At 36.5% G+C, this 18,000-nt stretch overlaps 2 protein-coding genes across 3 annotated transcripts in view; both read left to right on the forward strand.

Annotated features, from left to right (window-relative positions):
- LOC149077937 (aquaporin-7-like) overlaps window positions 1-2,115 on the forward strand; it is a 50,376-nt gene extending 48,261 nt beyond the window's left edge. For both annotated transcript variants that reach the window (XM_089241543.1, XM_089241544.1), the window contains exon 7: window positions 644-2,115. In XM_089241543.1, the coding sequence (XP_089097669.1) occupies window positions 644-663 (20 nt within the window). In that variant the 3' untranslated portion in view covers window positions 664-2,115. The remainder of the gene's footprint in view (window positions 1-643) is intronic.
- Window positions 2,116-3,997: 1,882 nt separating this feature from the next.
- Window positions 3,998-18,000, forward strand: part of abs (ATP-dependent RNA helicase abstrakt) — a 28,190-nt gene continuing 14,187 nt past the window's right edge. The window contains exons 1-6 of the mRNA XM_089241545.1: window positions 3,998-4,083; window positions 7,390-7,479; window positions 7,621-7,777; window positions 8,871-8,945; window positions 11,527-11,587; window positions 12,613-12,730. Of these exons, the coding sequence (XP_089097671.1) occupies window positions 4,042-4,083; window positions 7,390-7,479; window positions 7,621-7,777; window positions 8,871-8,945; window positions 11,527-11,587; window positions 12,613-12,730 (543 nt within the window). The 5' untranslated portion in view covers window positions 3,998-4,041. The remainder of the gene's footprint in view (window positions 4,084-7,389; window positions 7,480-7,620; window positions 7,778-8,870; window positions 8,946-11,526; window positions 11,588-12,612; window positions 12,731-18,000) is intronic.

The following is an 18,000-nucleotide window of genomic DNA, read 5'->3' on the forward strand; positions in this document are numbered from 1 at the left end:
ATAGTACACGTGAAGACAAATTTTCCAATGTAATCCAGGGTTGTAACCACCCTCAGTCTGGGGATACGTGCATTAACCCACTTCAGAAGCTGCCAAAATATGGCAACCTTGCTCACATCACAAAAAAAAAAAACTTTCAAAGAACAATGAGGCGAAAAAGAAATCTTTTCCCTTCTAACAGTATTATGTACGAGAAACCCCCCCCCCTGGCAGGGTTGCTGAGGATTTCCCCCCCCCCCCCCGCTTGGCGCCAATATGCGCTGACCAAAAAGGTCATTTACGGTCATGGGTTTCATTGCAGAAATTGTCTTGGCGTGTAGTATGTCCCAACTCATTTCGGCGGTAGAGCTCTGGGACTCCCTGTATTTGTTCTGGGCCGCATTTCAGGCGTCCGCTGTCCTACGCGCATTTCTAAGGGGTAAACACTTCGAGTTCCCACTTTTGGGAGGGGGGTGCTTGAAGCATGAAAAATTGACAAGTTGGACTAACTCAGCATGAAGAAAAATTCACATGGGAACGCTACATGTTATGTTTTGTTATTAAACGGAAGTGTTTTGTGCCGTTTTTAGTGAAATTAATATTCATGTGTCGTGTATATACACTTCGTATATCTAACGTTACCTGTGTATTTCTTACATTACAGATAGGAAAGGAGCCGTGTAAATGGAAGTTGGAACATACGCAATAATTAAAAAAAGTACAGCTATAGCATCTACTTATCGGATGGCTTTTTTTTTTTTTTTTTTGGTGTTTTTACGAGAGAAAAAAAAAAGACGCTATATTTTCAACCACAGTTCTTCGACTTGACGTGTCTCCTTTCGAAACGCATGTTCATCGACGAAAAACACTGCGATATATGTGTGTGTGTGTTTGTTAATGTGAAGTGTATACGTCGTGTGCGTATTCACTGCGCGACATGGTGATAGATTGTATGTGTCTCTATCTCTCTAATGTTGAGTATGATTTTACCCTTGCCTAGCTTAATTATTCCTTTTCTATTTGCAGGCTCCAAATTACTACTGTATTCAAAAAATTATGTACATTTCCCTTTCTAATGGAATTTAATTTTTAATGAAATTTGTGATTTCTATGGCGAGAAATTTTACAATTACGAGAAGCAAATTGTTTACTTTTTCTACACCAATTATATATTTTTTACTGTTTTAATCGTATTTGAGAGATACCCGGTAAATTAATTATTTTTGAAGACAAAGTGCCTAGTGGGTTGAGTCCAGGGCCAAGTTATCTTTTAAAAGTTTACGTAGGCCGGGTTTGTACGGCTGAACCCATTTTTAGTAGAATTTTTTTTTTATTTATAAGGTTAGGCTTTTTTTGAGAGCCTTGTAAACGTTTTTCGTGTAGGGACCATGGCTACCTACGTCTGGGTACGTTTCGGATCAAAATAGTTAAGATAATCGGAGGTAGTTGGCAGGGAGCGAAATGTTATCAAGGAGTTCGCGCGCGTCGACTTCAGTAAGCGAATTGGACTTCGGTTCTGCTGAGGTGGAATTGAATGCCTCAGCTGAGCCATGTCCAGCTGGAGGTCAGTTTTTAATTTGTTGGCGGAAGGATGTGCGTGATTTGACAGTCATGGGGAAATGACAAAGTTTGATCAAAGGAGCACTGTTAGATGTTGAAATCTGTGGACACAGATATTTTTTAACGGTAATTGCTTTAGTGTGTATTTTAAAGGCCACGTCACCCGCGTTTCTGATTTTTAATATAGAAAGGGCCTTTTTAAAGAGTCAACCACACAGGCCCTTTTGGCCCATCCGGAAAGACGCAAATACTTTTAAATAACATAAAGAATAAAAAAAGAAAATTAGCAGAAATATTTTTTATCGAAATTTAAAGATTCAATTATATTATTTTTTTAGAAATCTATTCGCATTATGTGATTTATAGAGACACTAAAATGAAGTGCTTTACTGAAGGCGCCATCTTTTGTTTTTTATGGATATGATTTTCCGATGAATAATTATTTCTCGTGAAGAAGAAAAAAAAATATATTGACCTGTTAATCTTTTGACTTTCTTTTTTGATGTTCGTTGTTTTAGTCGATTGTGTTTCATGTGTACGTTTAAAAAAGATGAATAAAGTCGATTTATTCTGAGATATTAATTTTTATCATTCTGTGGTTTTTTTCATTTTGACATCGTATTGTGCCCTCCTCAAGTCCATCTCCTATGGGCGCTTGATTTACCGCCATTTGGTCATTTTTTGAGAGATTTATGTTATAATTGGCTGTTTGGTTTTTGGCATCGTTTTTGGTGACAATTGGAAATTTTGCATGTGTGTTGAGATCCCAAATTTTGTATGTTTCCCCCGGGTAAATAGGGACAGCCCCTAGTATTAATATAATTTGAAGTCCAAGTCACAAAATACTATGGCTCCTGCACCGACTGATGGTTTCCAATTTCGAGGCGTGAACGCGAACCTGTCTTTCATTCAAAAAAGTCTCCCCGCAAAGAGCAGACAGGGCCTAAACAAGGTGCTAACATGAAAATTCAACCATCTACCATCTTTACGTCAAAATATGGAAGAGATTGCAGCACGAGCAAGAACACGAAACAAGCACAGTTCTTACAACATAAATTCGACATGTCCAACGAAGACGGATCGCGTGCCTATATTCGTCCGATATAGGAAATGTATTCTTTACGTTCATCCCCAGCACGGAAGTCACGTGACGACCACCGACTCGGCCATGCTCGCGGATCGCACCAATATATAGTCACGTGATCTGTAGCTCCGAAGTCTTTAAATTGAGTCGGCCGTGAATGTACGAATTCGTTGTATACATTGTTCTACGAAATTTCTGAGGTTATAATGTACGGTTCTTCCATCTATGGGGTCATTCAAGTATTACGTCAGCATCGGGGGGGGGGGTGTTTCAAGGTTGCTTACGCCATCATTTGATCATTTTCGTCGTACCACGGTCATTTTCTGCCCACGAGGGCTAATGAGACCGGGACCTACAATTTAATGCCGATTCCGAACGGCAGGCTTGTTTTTTATACTCATCGAGAGGTTGGTGCGGTAACCCCTCGACGGGAGGACTCCCTGCGGTAGCAATTTTTTCTGCGGTCATGTCGCCGTTTCTGTTGTACCCCTGTGTCAGGAAAGTTTTCTGACAAGGACGAACCGGGTATCGAACTCGCGACACCTCTAAACATCCTTTGGTACTTTAGACGAGTATCTTATCGACCTGGGTTACCGCGCCCCCCTGCTTACGTCATCAACCACTCATTTTTGAAGATATGAAATATTCTAAGCTGTGACGAATAATTGCTGACGGGGGAGGGGATCAAAAATGGCTGAAAATCTGCTTACGTAATACTTGAATGGCCCCTATCCAGGAATTTGAGAACTTCATTAATGTATCAAAACAGAAAAATAGCCCTCCCCCCACGCCATCCACTGCTGCTATTGTTTAGAAAGCAAACGAAAAAAAGAGAAAATACAATATATCGCCAAGTCTCACTAAAAAGATGCTAAAAGTGAGTGGGGTTGTCAATAATTGCTAAAATTCCCGTAAAACCTCTAGATGCGCTGGAATGCCGCATATCATTTCAAATCGTAATGAATTCAAGAGAAAAAAAAGTTAACCTTACGAATATACATGATGAATATTTAGTGATATAATTAATTTTAATCCTTTATTTCAGTAAAAAACGAAAATTAAACCATTGCTTCATTGAAAATACAGAAAATTACGGGACGTTTTCACAAAAAAAAAAATTGGGATGTGTGGGGCCAAAACTACGGGAATGTCCTGCAAGATATGGATCATATCGTCATGTGTAAATCACAAATTAGGCACAGTAAAATTCTTTGGAAAGCGCATGACATTGTTTCTAGATGTCACACCAATCGAATTGAGATATACCGTAAAATACGAATAATATGGTCACGTTGATAACTTCAAAACTTTCTCACTTCGAAAGTCAAAAAGCCGATCACAGTCGTCTATATATTCTGAAAACCTGGAGTCAAAGCCGTCTGTGTTTCTATTTCTCTGCTAGTGTGAAAAAAGAAATCATGGAGAAAGGACCGAGTTCGTCCTCAGAGCCTAGATATAAGGTAAATAATGTTCTATTGAATCTTCAATTTTTATTTTTAGGCCTAAATTAATTAAATTTAAACAAATCACTTGACAATTTTACGTACAGCCGAGGCCTTTTTATTATAATTAGTAATATAAATTAATGTCGTCATAGCGTGGCAGTGCTGTCTCAACACATGCGCTCGACGGGAGGGGGGGGGGTGCTTCATAAAAATTAGATTTAATTATAATTTGCTTGATTAAACATGCCTTTCCTGGTAGGGACCCCTCAGAAAAATCACTTTGCCCCGGGTAATCCTCCCCAAGATGTCCTTCAGACCCCCCCCCCCCCAGTAGTATTTCTCAGATTTCAACATTCCCCTAAATGGCCTACAGCAATCACTAATCCCCCGCCTAAAAAAAACACTCATTGAAACGCTCGTACTCTTCAATTAGGAGCCCCACTTTCTTCGTGGGCAAGTGGGGCACATTTTTGGCTGAGATTTTGAAAACAAGGATTCCGCCATATTTAAATTTTTTCGTCAATAGATTATCTTGGTTGGCGCTTTGGGGGTGAATTCCCAATATACGGTATACTGTAGCTTGACATGTTTTTATCGCCAAGCCTGGTTTCGCGTTATTTGCTAGGGTTACCGGTGTGACTATAGAAATACCCAATAATGTTTAATAATGTGCCGGAGAGGATGGTGTTAGCGACATATCGTTGTTTCAGCATTTTCAAAGCTTGGTGACAAAAAGGTATACCGTATATTGGGAATTGACCCAGCTCATCGTTCTTCACCAGCATCTTAGTTTTCGTTACAGTTGTTGCAAATTTTTGTCTTGGGTTTTAATATTTCCCTAAAGCTAGGCTTCATTGACAGGAATGCTCACTGAATACGGTACCATTCTAGATTTGGCAAAATACAGTAATCACTAATCCCAAAACTTAACCATTCATTCAAACAATCGTACTTTTCAACTAGCCCGATTTCTTTATGAGCAAGTGGGAATTATTGGTTAAGATTTGAAAAGCAAGGTTGTGTGCCAAATCAATCTTTTTTTCTGCCAATAGATTGCCTTGGCGCTTTGGCTTTTTTAAAATTTCTCATTGTCAAGGATGGCATGGAGTTTGGATGCCTTTCAGAAAGTCGCAACATGTGACACCTTGGTCACATTTATTTTCTCTGTGCTTGCCCCCCACCCCGGACGGAGTTTTACTTTCTTGTTTATCTACAAAGGCTTTAAACCTACTTAGCGAAATAATATGGTCATAATAAAAACAACAATAATACTGATGTGATATGAATAATGTTTTTTCTGATTTAATCTAAATATGGTTTAGGTGCATCAAGATGTTAATAATGGTTCTCTAAGCAGGACCCTGATATCGTTTATTGATTCACAAATATTCTAATACATTTTCATTGCGGTAGGCTACTGCATTTCTTATTCATTTTTTAATATTTATATTCGAGGCTATGGGAATCAAGAGCTGTCATGACAAAATAAAAGCGAAATTACTTCTACCGTTGTAGCTATAGTAATTTTACTATGTTTCCTCTTTTATGCCTCATTTGCATGCAGATATGTTAGCGATTGGATGAAACGTTTCTGCACTATTGTCTTGTTGAACTTTGTGTCATTTTGCTTTCGCCGCCCAGTGGTGTTGCCTGCGGCATATTCTGCTCACAGTTGCATTTCAGCATCAATTTTTCCCCTATTTTTTTGAGTTGTTGAACTGCTTCTGTTGGGCAGAGGCTTCACAACTGAATTCAAACTTTGTAGCCCTGTGGAATTTATTTTTCCCGGTAAATTTCATGTTACATTTTCATGATTTTTTTTCTGGATTGGGTAGTACCAGTGTGTTTTGCACCGTCCCTTCAATTCCATGGATATAAAGCACATGGGGATGCCCTTTGGATTATTCCGATATACAGGGTGATTATAACTACAGTTCTTTTGGTTTTACAGTTTTTCTTGAAAACTACCTATCCGAATACAGCCAAATTTTTAGGATAGCTTAAGCAGACCATAGGAGGGAGGTTTACAGAATTAAAAAAATAGTTCAATTTTCGACCACCAGGTCAAAAAGTGGCGCTTTTTATGGCATTTTTACATATCCCATGGTCCATATAGAGCATATACCAAGTTTCAATGGAATACGTTGGTAATTTCTACCAAAACGGACGTTACATAGGTCTGAGTAGTCTCGGTATATTGACACTGCTCTGACCAATGTAGCACCCATACCATTGAAACTTGGTATACATACTTATCGGGAAAAAAGAAAGTTTAAAAAAGTTCCACTTTTTCACCCGGCGGTCGAAAATTCAACTTTTATTTATTTCACTAATCTCCCATATTCCACAAATTTCATTGAGATATCCTAAAAAATTGGCTGCATTCGGATAAGCATTTTTTGAGAAAAACTGCTCATACTGCACAAGAACTTTAATCAAAATCACCCTGTATAACATGGATTATTACTGTGCTGTGTGGAGAAACTAGGATATAAAAGAGGGGGAAAAACAGGTGAGCTGTGAAAAAACTGTTTTTATTTCCCTACGTTATGTGTCAGGTTGTATAAGGGTTCCAACCCGAGATCTTGTCGCAAACTTAGCACAGAATAAGGGTAACTAAACTCCGTTTTCACCTCAAACATGTTTTTAGAAGAAAGGCCAAAATAGGGCCAATAATGTTTTTAGGTGGCTTTTTTTTTAAGACTTGGTGACCTTTTCCCATGCTGGTAGAAATGCTTAAATTCAGAGTCAGAAAATTTTGCATTGCTCTAAGACTCCAATTTAGTCATCACACATACTCATAAAAGCTCAGACCCTCCCCATTGATGATTTTTCAGTTGCCATGGTGACCTGGAATTTGTCCAAGGCTGCTGCAATCAAGTAATTATTTTTTTTAGTAAATCATGATCACATATTCCCAAGCATTGGCATATGCAAAGGAGAGATTAGTGTGTTATTTTGCAGGAAAATACGTAAAAACCCCTCCTTCAGAAGAAAAATATTTGTGAAAACCCTCTCCATGAGAAAATTCTGCATGTGCCTATGTTCCCAAGAGATTTTTACGATCTGTCCAGGGAATTTGTTAGTGTTAGTAGACATCCATGCCCAAACCGGGATTCGAATCCAGACCTACACAGTCGTGAGCTATCTCCATAACCATACAACTACCAGGTGTGTGGTTAAGGAGTTTATAATTATCTTGGTGATTAAATTACGAATATAATTTTCAAAATGAGCGTTTTTTTAGCAAATACTAATTTATTTTTGTTGTCCATTTTACTTAAGTATGATAATATTCTATTGTTTCGTTAAATCTTACAGAAGTATCGTAGAGATGAAGAAGAAAAACAGAGTAGTGATGAGGACGATTATGTTCCGTATGTGTCTTTGAAGGAAAGGCGCAAACAAAGAGTAAGTCCTGCAAACATTTGTATTAGTTAGATATTTAAAAATAATAATAATAGAAGGCTGTGTTACTTATTTTTAAAAACCGATATCTGTTGTTGCATCAGTTATAATACGCTAAGTGTCCGTTACTTTCATTTTTTTCAGCTCGAGAAACTCGGACGACTCTGTGTCGCAACTCAGGAGGAGGAAAGAGATATCTCTTCATCAGATAAAGATGACAGTAGATGCGAAGATGATTTCGGACGGAAGTCCAACGTCAGTTTGCTCGACCAACACAATGAGCTGAAAAAAAAAGCTGAAGGTTTGGAGAAAAAAAAAAGATATATTAAAAGAATTATTGCATCAACAAATTTTGTTGATTGATTTTCATTTGTTATTGATATCATGAATCACATTTTAATAATTTATGTTCCGTAATCAGAGTCGCAACTAGGGTCTGCATCACGCAAGTATGAATTTTGGCTCCCCTCTCTGTAATGGTTAAATAAGCAATCAAGAGAAGACAAATGTTCAATTTGGTGTATAGGAAGGCGTGTGGGCAGAATCATACTCTGCATCCTTGATTACACACACCCTCTGCGATTATGTCACATCACACACCTTTTTATGTTACTCACTCCTTAGGTTATGTTTTTTTCATGGGAAGATATTCAATTGATGCCAAATCTTCCCCCATAAATGCTGGTTTGATAAGAGTTAAGGCTTTCCAAGGAAGCACTTTACAAAGCAGAAGATAAGATGGGTTGTTAAGAAACAGAGTTTGTGATGCTCTGAAGATACAGAAAAGGATGAGGCTGCAGCACTTCAATGATATAGCAGTTTTCTGTTAAAGTGCCCGTGATATACACTAGACATAAGTGGCTGATAGTACTGATAATACCCCAAAATTGTTATTTCATAATTAAGTCATAAGTCACAGGCCTTGTGTCACTCAGAAATGATTGGGGTATCTGTCTGATAGCCACTTCCCCCCCTTACCCTCATCTGCGTACCTCGCTGGGCGCCTTATGGTGTTTAGATCTGTATTATATAGATAAGGCAGACCAGGGTGAATTAAAAAGGATTGCATGTCTCTCAAACTCCTAAACGATGGTACTCAATTCATAGTTGTGCCTGTCTTGTCCTACCAGTGATAGGGTAGGTTTGATAGGGAGTTTGTGTGCGTGCGCGTGCGTGCAGCATCTGGGTTTGCTGTTTTCCCATATGGTTTTGGATCAGGAGATGCATTTGATGATGTCAGGCAGTGTATATTATATCATATACAAAATTGTATAAAATCTTGATGAAAGATCGAAATTTCTTAAAAAATATCGGAAATTTTAGTTAATAAGTACGGCTATACAGCTGTATTTTATGTATTACAATATGTTTCAATCATTTATTTTCTTTTTCAGCTCGGAAAGAGAGTGCTTTAGAGAAGCAGTTGAAGGAAGAAGAAAAGATACTCGAAAGTGTTGCTGAGAAGAGAGGTTTGGAATCATTACATCACATGTTTTTAAATCAATATATGAGTTTCAAACTTTTAAGTTTTTAGTATTGAAATATGAAAATGTGTGTTTTTTTTTTTTGTTGTTTTTTTTTGTGAGGAACTATGAAAGGCATTCATCCAACCTTTTAGATAAGCATGAGCAAAAAATTTGAGATAACCTGTTGTTAACCTTTTGCTCTTTGATTCCTATCCTCCTGTTTCTGTTACACAATTTATATCGTGTGGCTACAAGGTTTATTATTTTGACAACATAAAAATCTGTTTTGACTAGTCCAGGGAACATTGGAGAACTGCCTGGATCACTTTGTTATCCATGGCAAGTTGTGGTTCAAAGATGCTTCTTAAAGGAGCCAAAAGATTAAAATCACTAAATATCCAGCTAGGCCAAAAGTCCAATCAGTGTTTGCAGAGAGTCTTATTGCAATCCAATAAGATACTCTGTGTAGAGAAACAGATAGACCTTCAACACAATAATGTGGACAGCTGCCAAACTGTAATTTTCACTTTTAAATGTGGGAAGCAGATGGTAGTACCAGCAGAACACTAAACAAGCACATCTCTCACAAAATAAATACCTTAGAGGGTGGTACATACACCTCAGAACACACATTCCAGCATATGCCAATTTTTTAGAAATTCCGCAGAGGAATATGCACACGATGCATGCACATTTAAGTAATAAGCAGCCCAATTAGTGACGTGCGGTAAGTAATTTGCGGCAGTACCTCTTGTTGCGAGCCGTCAAAAACTGGTTGCAGGTTTTTGTGACTTGTATAGTGTTTCTTATTATCATATTGTAATGTACAATTGTTAATTTTTCTTGTCGCTGCTCTTCAAACTTAATTAGAAGTCAGCATATAGTAGTATTTAACTTTCAGTCTCAATCAATCTACACAACCCTTGTGGTCTCAAAACACTGATACTCCCCCTCTTTCCCCAATATATTCACAATAGTGTATACTGTATACATTATTCAAACACCAATGACTATGCTACACTCAGTTTGTTGTTCAGTCACAAATAGTCAACCCCGAATCACAGCAGGTTAAAAAACCTCCTTTTACTAGAAATTCCATGATCACACAACCTGCTCGTGTGTTAAAATAAAATAGTCAGATGCCATCTAAAGTAACACATTACAAGAAAGCAGATGATTAGTGTCATCAGAGTCTGGGGTTCTGTGTTTGCTGTAGCCGTCAGAATATTGGGAAGCATGTGAGTTATCTTACCAACTGAAAACAGTCTAGGCCAGTCGTCTTCAACTGCCGGTCCATGGGGATTTGCCTGCCATTCCGTGAAACATTTTGCCCAATTCATGTAGTTGCTACATAATTTCAGATTTAATAAGTAAAATAAATTTTTATGTTGGTTTTTATTTGCCTGGTCCATCAGCAGGTCCATAAATTGCCTATCTAATTTTTGCTGGTCAGTAAAATTATATTTTCACCTGTCCACAGGGTAAAAAGATTGAAGAACGCTGGTCTAGATAGGCTACCTGCTATTGTTAATATCAGCATGTTATCGGCTATTGGTAATTCTAACGTGCCTGAGCACCTCCAGAATTGATTTAAAAATCAATTTCATGTATAAAGCTCAAGCTTAGCCCACACAGATTTAACTCTTCTAATGTTCCTACCTATAGAGCTAACGTCAATAACTCCTATCATCTGGTGTCCAGTCATGTGTTGCACACCCGAGTGGTGTAGTGGTGAGATGTTCGTCTTCCAGCATGAGAGTTTCCATGTCAGAGTCCACAGGTTCGAACCGGGAGAAGAATATAGAAAACAAGTTCTTTACCTACTGAGCCTGGGACGACCACCCAGATGCCCTTTCATATCCCAACCAACTCCAGTGGTAGGAAATTCCTGTGTGGCAATATTACTGGAGTTGGTGTGCGGTAAAGCAGCTGCCATGCATTATTCACTTTAGAATACAGTTACTGAACTTGGTATCTTCATTATCCAGGTTGTTGGGATCAAGTCTGGATATTTACTGGGCATTCTATGTATTTTGACAGACTATTCTTTTCTATGTTTGCCTATTTTCAAAAATCAATCATGGCCCATCTTCATTTCGACAGATCGGTCTCATCTCAGTTAAAAAAATATTCTTCTTCCCTCTATTAGCTTAAATTCACTAACACTAATCGGGAGCAGTGAAGAACCTGATTCTTATGTTTTAGATGCATCCCAGACTGAATTTAGACTGAAATGATATATGTAAATAGGCTTTCAAGTCAAACTAAAATTTTGTTTTACATAGTAATAACTACCCCACAGATTCGTTTTTTAACACCAGGTAATATAATAGCTGTTAAAAATTTTGTTCCTGTTGATTTTATGTCTCTTTAGCAATTTTAAATTTTTATCAACATACTTTGCATATTATACTTATGACACATTTAAACTCAATAATGATTATGTAATGTGTATTCAGTATAATTTATCAACATTGATAATTAATTACATTTATCTGTGAATTAAAATTTTTTTTAACATACATTGTGAACAAATGCTATAATTATAGCTACAAGTCTAACTTGTAATTTAATTTCTCGACAGCTTTGATGGGTGTTGCAGAATTGGCGAAGGGCATCCAATATCAGAATCCGCTGAAAACAGGGTTTGTAGTCTTTGTGGTTTTTTTTAGAATTGATTTTTAATTTCTGCCTGATTCACTTTTGCGGATGTTCACCTGTTTTAAAGAAAATGTCCAATTTTATGTGGTTTTTCTCATGAATAAAATGAACTGGTTTTTGATGCGATAATTTCTCTGAACTAGTTTTTCTATATTGGCTAAATTGATATTCTTCTTCATTACATTGATGATTTGCTGCCTATTTTATTTCTGCAAAATACTTTAGTACAAATCTTTCGTACGTCAAATAATCTTCTCGTACATTTCACGCTTATTTCCCATGTCAAAGCATAAAAGAAAGTAGAGGATTTTGCCGGGATACATGCTTTAGAGATTGTCCAAATTTGTCCTGCATGACACAGAATATGAGCATAGTTTGGTAGTGAAATTTTTTAAATTGACTTTATATAAATATAAAGTCAATATTGATACTATATGATATCAAATACAACAAAAGAATCCACATGAAAGAAAGAAAAATGACTGTCACTCTGATTTCGAAAATCAATTGACCATGCACAAAACTTATCATGCTGCACACAATGGTGTTGATAAGATAAACCAATACCTACATTCCCTCTGATTCTTTTTTTTTTTGAATCTACAAAGACTTTTTTTTTCTGTGCACAATATGTCATATACAGCAATGGTGTATATAAGGATTTGTTATGTCTAGGAGCATCTTTTAATTATGCATAGCCACACACACACACATGCAGCATAGAGTGATCGTTCACCTGTACTAAAATATTTTATAAGTTATAACTTTTCAAGTAAACTCATTAACACTGAATGGCTATATTCATGTGCATAGTTGTATTTTTCCATGATACATTTTTCACCCTTGCAATGAACCAGATAGAAAAAATTTTGGATTATGTGTGAAAATTTACAAAAGCATTGAATAGTTTATTTTCATTTTACTGTAAAGTCTTTTGATGGATTTCACAGCAAATACTGTACTGTTTTTAGTTATCTGAATCATTTCTCCATGTCTCTTGGGTATGTAGATGGAGGCCACCTCGTTATATTTTGGAAATGCCAGCAAAGCGACACGTTAGAGTGAGACGGAAGAACAGAATACTTGTGGAAGGAGAGGAAATTCCACCTCCTATCAAGACATTTAGGGTATGCCCCATACTTAGTTTTATATAAATCGCTGTCATTTACCAAAGTTGGTAAAATTTACATCATTCTGATTTTCTTATTACTGTGCATTTGCTAATGTTGTGGGAATTTCTAGGCCTCTAAAGTTCATATTTATTCATTCATATATATATTTTTTTTATATGGTCTGAAAAATAAAACCCAGTATTTGCTATAAAAGACCCCAGCATGTGCAAAAATCACACCATCAATTTTCGACGTGAATACATCTTTTAAATCATCTGACAATACTGGGTGCATTTGCAAAAAGTTGCGTAATGAAATCATTTAAACACTCATATCTCAAGAAATATTCAGAAAACATCAGTATTTTTTATATCTGTGGGTAGACCTTGTTTGACACAAATCCATTGATACCACTTCAGTTTTAATACCTCTCTGGTTTGGATACCAGGCCCATGGCCCACATTCATAATTAAATTGTTTTATGCTATACCTTGGGAAGTTAGCAACATAAATAAAATCCATTGGTGTCATCTGATAGGCATTTGTGAGACAAATCCGATGATAGCACTTTGGGTTTAATACCTTTATTGGTCTGAACATGCCTGCTTTCGTAACGATATCATTTTACTATATCTCAGTAGGTTCTCAACGCAAATGCAGTCTATGCTCATTTTTACAAACTCGCACAGATAGGAAAAAATGATTTGTAAAATCTGATGTTCCTAAATGGGAAAGCAATTTAAAAGAATAATTCATTGTTTGGGACCAGAAGATTAGTTTGTAAAACTGTGCAGTTCATGAATTTAAGGTTCGTAAAATCAAGTGTCAACTGTTGGAGAAAATGGTGTCATCTGATATCTTTGCGACAAAACCAGTGACAACACTCTGGTTTTAATAGGTCTTCCAGTCGTGACACCAGACCCACATCCTCCATTTGTAACAAAATCATTTCATGAATTCAAAATCTCAAGAAGTTTGCAGCACAAATAGAAAACATTGGTATTGTCTGTAATTTCAATTGTCTGTATTTCAAAAACAAATCAGATGATACCAATTTCATTATGTCAATATCTGCCATGCAAAGGTAGTCACAAAGAATGTATTCACGTCAAAACTATTACAGCCATGTTATTACAGCCTATCCCAATTTTTTTAACTTTTTTTTTTATCTGTCCAATACTTAGCACTAGCATGTGAAATGCTCCTATTTTTTCAGACTTATTCTAAATGGAAAACCATTTACTACACAGAAAATTTTATAGATGTGTGATGGCATAGCCGGTCCCAGGAATTTTGCTGCCTGAGGCAAATAATATTTTGCCGCTCTTAAGATATGACTATCTCAAAAGAGTTTTCTTTCCTCACCTCTATTACCTTGCTACAGTGGTTTCCGAAGTGTTGGTCACAACTCCCTGGGGAGAGGGGGTGTAACGTTGATGATTTAAGATGTTGTGAGAGAATTTCCTAAATAAAAATGTCCTGATGAGATATATTGAATCAATATAATAACTCTTCTTTGAAGGAGGACGATGGTCTGATAGTGGGTGCACCTATTGAAATTTTTTCCCATGGGTTTTTGGAAAAATGTCTGCCCTTCAAAGGTTTAATTGAGCTATTTAGCACACATTTATATATAACACATTAAAATTCTACATAAAATTTACTAAACATTATTTGAAAAAAAAATCTTAAGTATCACAAATGCGCTTTTGGACTTTTTTTATGACAAAAATTACATAAATTAGTATTTATCTGGAATCCAAAGACTAAATTTATTTATTGAAAATCCAAGAATCACTCTCCTCATTTCCTATTTTTTGAAATCTTGACTCTCCATGTTATACAGCCTACACACGCATACCATAAAGATAAATTTTCCCTATTTATACGTTATTTTATTGGGAGAGATTCCTTTTGCTCCCCAAACCCAATCTGCCGTCCTCCCCCCCCCCCCCCCATAAAGGCTGATTTTACGCAAAATGCCAGGGTGCAGGATATTGTAATGGGGTAAGTCTTCTCATGGTGCAACTTGGGTAATGCAAATTCTATCACGAGTCACTGTACCGCTTGATCATTGTTTAGCACAGCATAACCTTGATGGTCCTTGCACCAATAAAAAACAAACTCCAATCCAGTCTGAAGATGTAGATGAACCTTCAAATGGTTGATGGCACGTGACACAGCAAATCCTTCGGAAAAACATATTTGTTTTTTGGTGATGTGCTGTTGTGCACTATCTAAAAACAACCCCTCCCTACTGCCTTTGCTATTGCGATTTGACCGCTCATTCTATGATCAGAAATCCTTTTTTAGGAGTCTTATATCACCTCTCAAAGTTTGTCCCATGAATTTAGAATCACCCTGTATTACATGTGAGAAACATCAATCACTGGAATCCCCTTAAAAAAACCACCACCTATCAAATAAAACTTTTAAAATTCGATTAAAATCAGCCCTACGAGATTTTGATTAATGTGCCGCATGAAAAAAACAATATCTGATGTTAGTTAATATTCTATAAGCAATAATATTCGTTGAACTATCAAGTTTGCCATGAAATTTTAACAGTTGTAACTTTTTTGTGGTAAAACGACGTTAGTAAAACTTGCAAAGTGCAGTCATCTTAGGCTTTCTGTGATTGTAATAAAAAAATATGGAAGCCAAGGACAGTTACTTTTTGTGAGTTTTACTAATGTTGTTTTACCCCACACAAATAACAACTGTTAAAATATTTTGAGGCTAATTTGACAATTTAACTAATATTATTGCTTTTGAAATATTAACGAACATCACTTCATACTATTTTTTTCATGCAACGCACTGATCAAAATTTTGTTGCTAATTTCAATCGAAGAATTGCAATGGTTTTATGTGTTACATGGCGGAAGGGGTTCTAGTTCATTTATGTCTTTATGACACGTAATATAACACTGTACTGTTTTCGATATTTTCTAGAAGGCATATTTTTTTGCTGATGAAATTTTATTTCTACCTGTTCATTGGTTATGGCCAGAAGTGCCTGAGAAGGTACCATTTTTTCATGCTAAAAAAGTTTAGAAAATATATGGATGCTTCGAGTCTGAGAATGTCTCCATGTACTCAGAGGTTTTTGCTGCACAGAAAAAATTGCCTGTATTCTACGAGGCAACATGTTATTTTGCCATTTCACACAGATATCAAAATTCTGTGAGCAGAGAAACAGGTCTGTGCAGGTGAAATAAAAGACAGTATGCCCCATCTGAAAAAAAAGTTAAAGGGCTCATTTCATTTGAGAATAAAATTTTCCATTTTTACTGCGAGCATCTCGGTGCTCATCATTCCCTCCTCCATCCTGGAGCTAGTTCCCTGACATAGATATCTTTGGTAGGGCCTGTTCTATAGTGAATTTATAGTGAAGAAAAATAACAAACAATGAGGTTTGTCCCGTGCCCTGCCAGCCCTATCCTTTGTGGGGGGGGGGGTTCATAGTGCTCACTTAAACCATTAAGGATAGATGCCTGATTTCATACTCAGGAGATATTCACCACCAACTCAGATAAACACCCTATGATTTACAATGATTTGCATCATGGTTATTTCAGTTAAAGTATATGCCCGAGTTCTTGTGTAGAAGCTTTTCTTCTGGTGATAGTTATAGTCAAAGCTCTTGGTTCATGATATGCCTCTTAGTAGACTGACGAGACTACAACCTTGCGCCAAAGTATTGACTTTAGGGCTATCTTTAAGAGCGACGTGGGCATCCCAAGCAAGTCATGTTCAGTTGTTCCTATCTGGTTGAAATTCAAAGCCTACTAATTTACATATTTGCTCTTGAGAAAATCATAAATCATTCTGCTGGTCCTCAAATAATCAGGAGACCCTTCTATGCATCCAAGGGGGCCCATGCATTAAAAAAGCATCGAGAGTCCTTGCTTATTATTCTATAAAGTTTTCAAAGGTCAAAGAAAAAACCTTTTAAAGTAGTTCATTTTGAATTCTTACTGATGGCAAAACACTACCAAACCTATAAATTTCTTAAACTCAAACGTCCAAAAAAATCACTTCTTGCAAAAATTCAAATTTTTGAACCAGAAGCTCCAGAAGTTCACAGATGTCATTGAAGGCATTCATTGAAAGGAAAGTCATTGAAAGTCAACTGGAAAATTGATGATAAAGAGTGAAAAGATCCTTAAAAAAGAGAAGGAACCTAATTTGTTTTTTCAGAAACCATCTCTTCTAGAGATTGACGGCACTTTTTGGAAGTGAAGAAAGGAAGTGTGTTGAGATGAATTGTGCATTGAATAGCAAAGAGTGGAGTAGCATTTCAACACTAAAAAGTACTGTATTTATCTGGGCTTATTTGTTCAGTCACACTTTCCCTTCAAAAAATTACTTCTTCTTATACTTATTACTATGTATAAAAATTTGTGAGACTGAAAACACTGCACTATAATAAATCTGCCCTAAAAAATACCGTCCTAGGCAGCTGCATTGCCGCCTCATGCATGGTGATGGCTGCAAAAGCCTTATGAGCTGTATTAGAAAAATAAAAGTGTTTTTAACTAAATTTTTTAATCTAGTAGAGTTGAATGCTGTTATAGTAAATCCAGCTTACAACGAACCTCCCAATATAATGAGCAAAACTTTTGGCTCCATCCCTGAATTCAATCACTTATTAATCAGATATAGTGAATCAATTGGTCCCTTGAAGTTTTTTACACCAGAATCCAATAGCGCATTTAATACTAAACTACTTTCATTTCAAAGTACAGTTTCCACTATTCCTATAACAGAGGTTTCAGTATCACATTGAAGCTAAGAATAATTTTTATGAAATTAGTATCTAAATTGTGAAAAATAATCTTTACAGGGGATCTGTCCAGCCCAAATCTGGATCAGTTTTTTGGACCCTTCACAGAATTCCAGATCTGAACAAAATCCTTCATAAAAACATCAATGAAACTGTAAACCTGGCATTTCATTTCTTTTGGGATAAATAAGCTAGATCAAGGTGCCACTCTGGCATATAAGCTGCACCATTATTTAATTATTTAAATTAATCAATTAATTCTTAAATCATTTTTGTCACCAATAAGTAGTGCACCAGCAGTTCATCAGGAAATCTGCTGTTGGAACCGACAGCTCAAATAATGATCATAAATTTAATTTAATACACAGTACTTTTACCTGGTCATACGCTGCACAAAACCACCTCATGGACCAGCTGTTGGCCACCACTGAACTAGTTTATTTTGCTGTTTACAAAATTACTCACTTTTCACAAAATTAATCACCATTTTCGTGTA

Source organism: Pholcus phalangioides, unplaced genomic scaffold, assembly GCF_987345545.1.
Source record: "Pholcus phalangioides strain wild (caught in Gottingen) unplaced genomic scaffold, Ppha-v1.0 ptg000014l_1, whole genome shotgun sequence".
Classification (NCBI taxonomy): Eukaryota; Metazoa; Arthropoda; class Arachnida; order Araneae; family Pholcidae; genus Pholcus; species Pholcus phalangioides.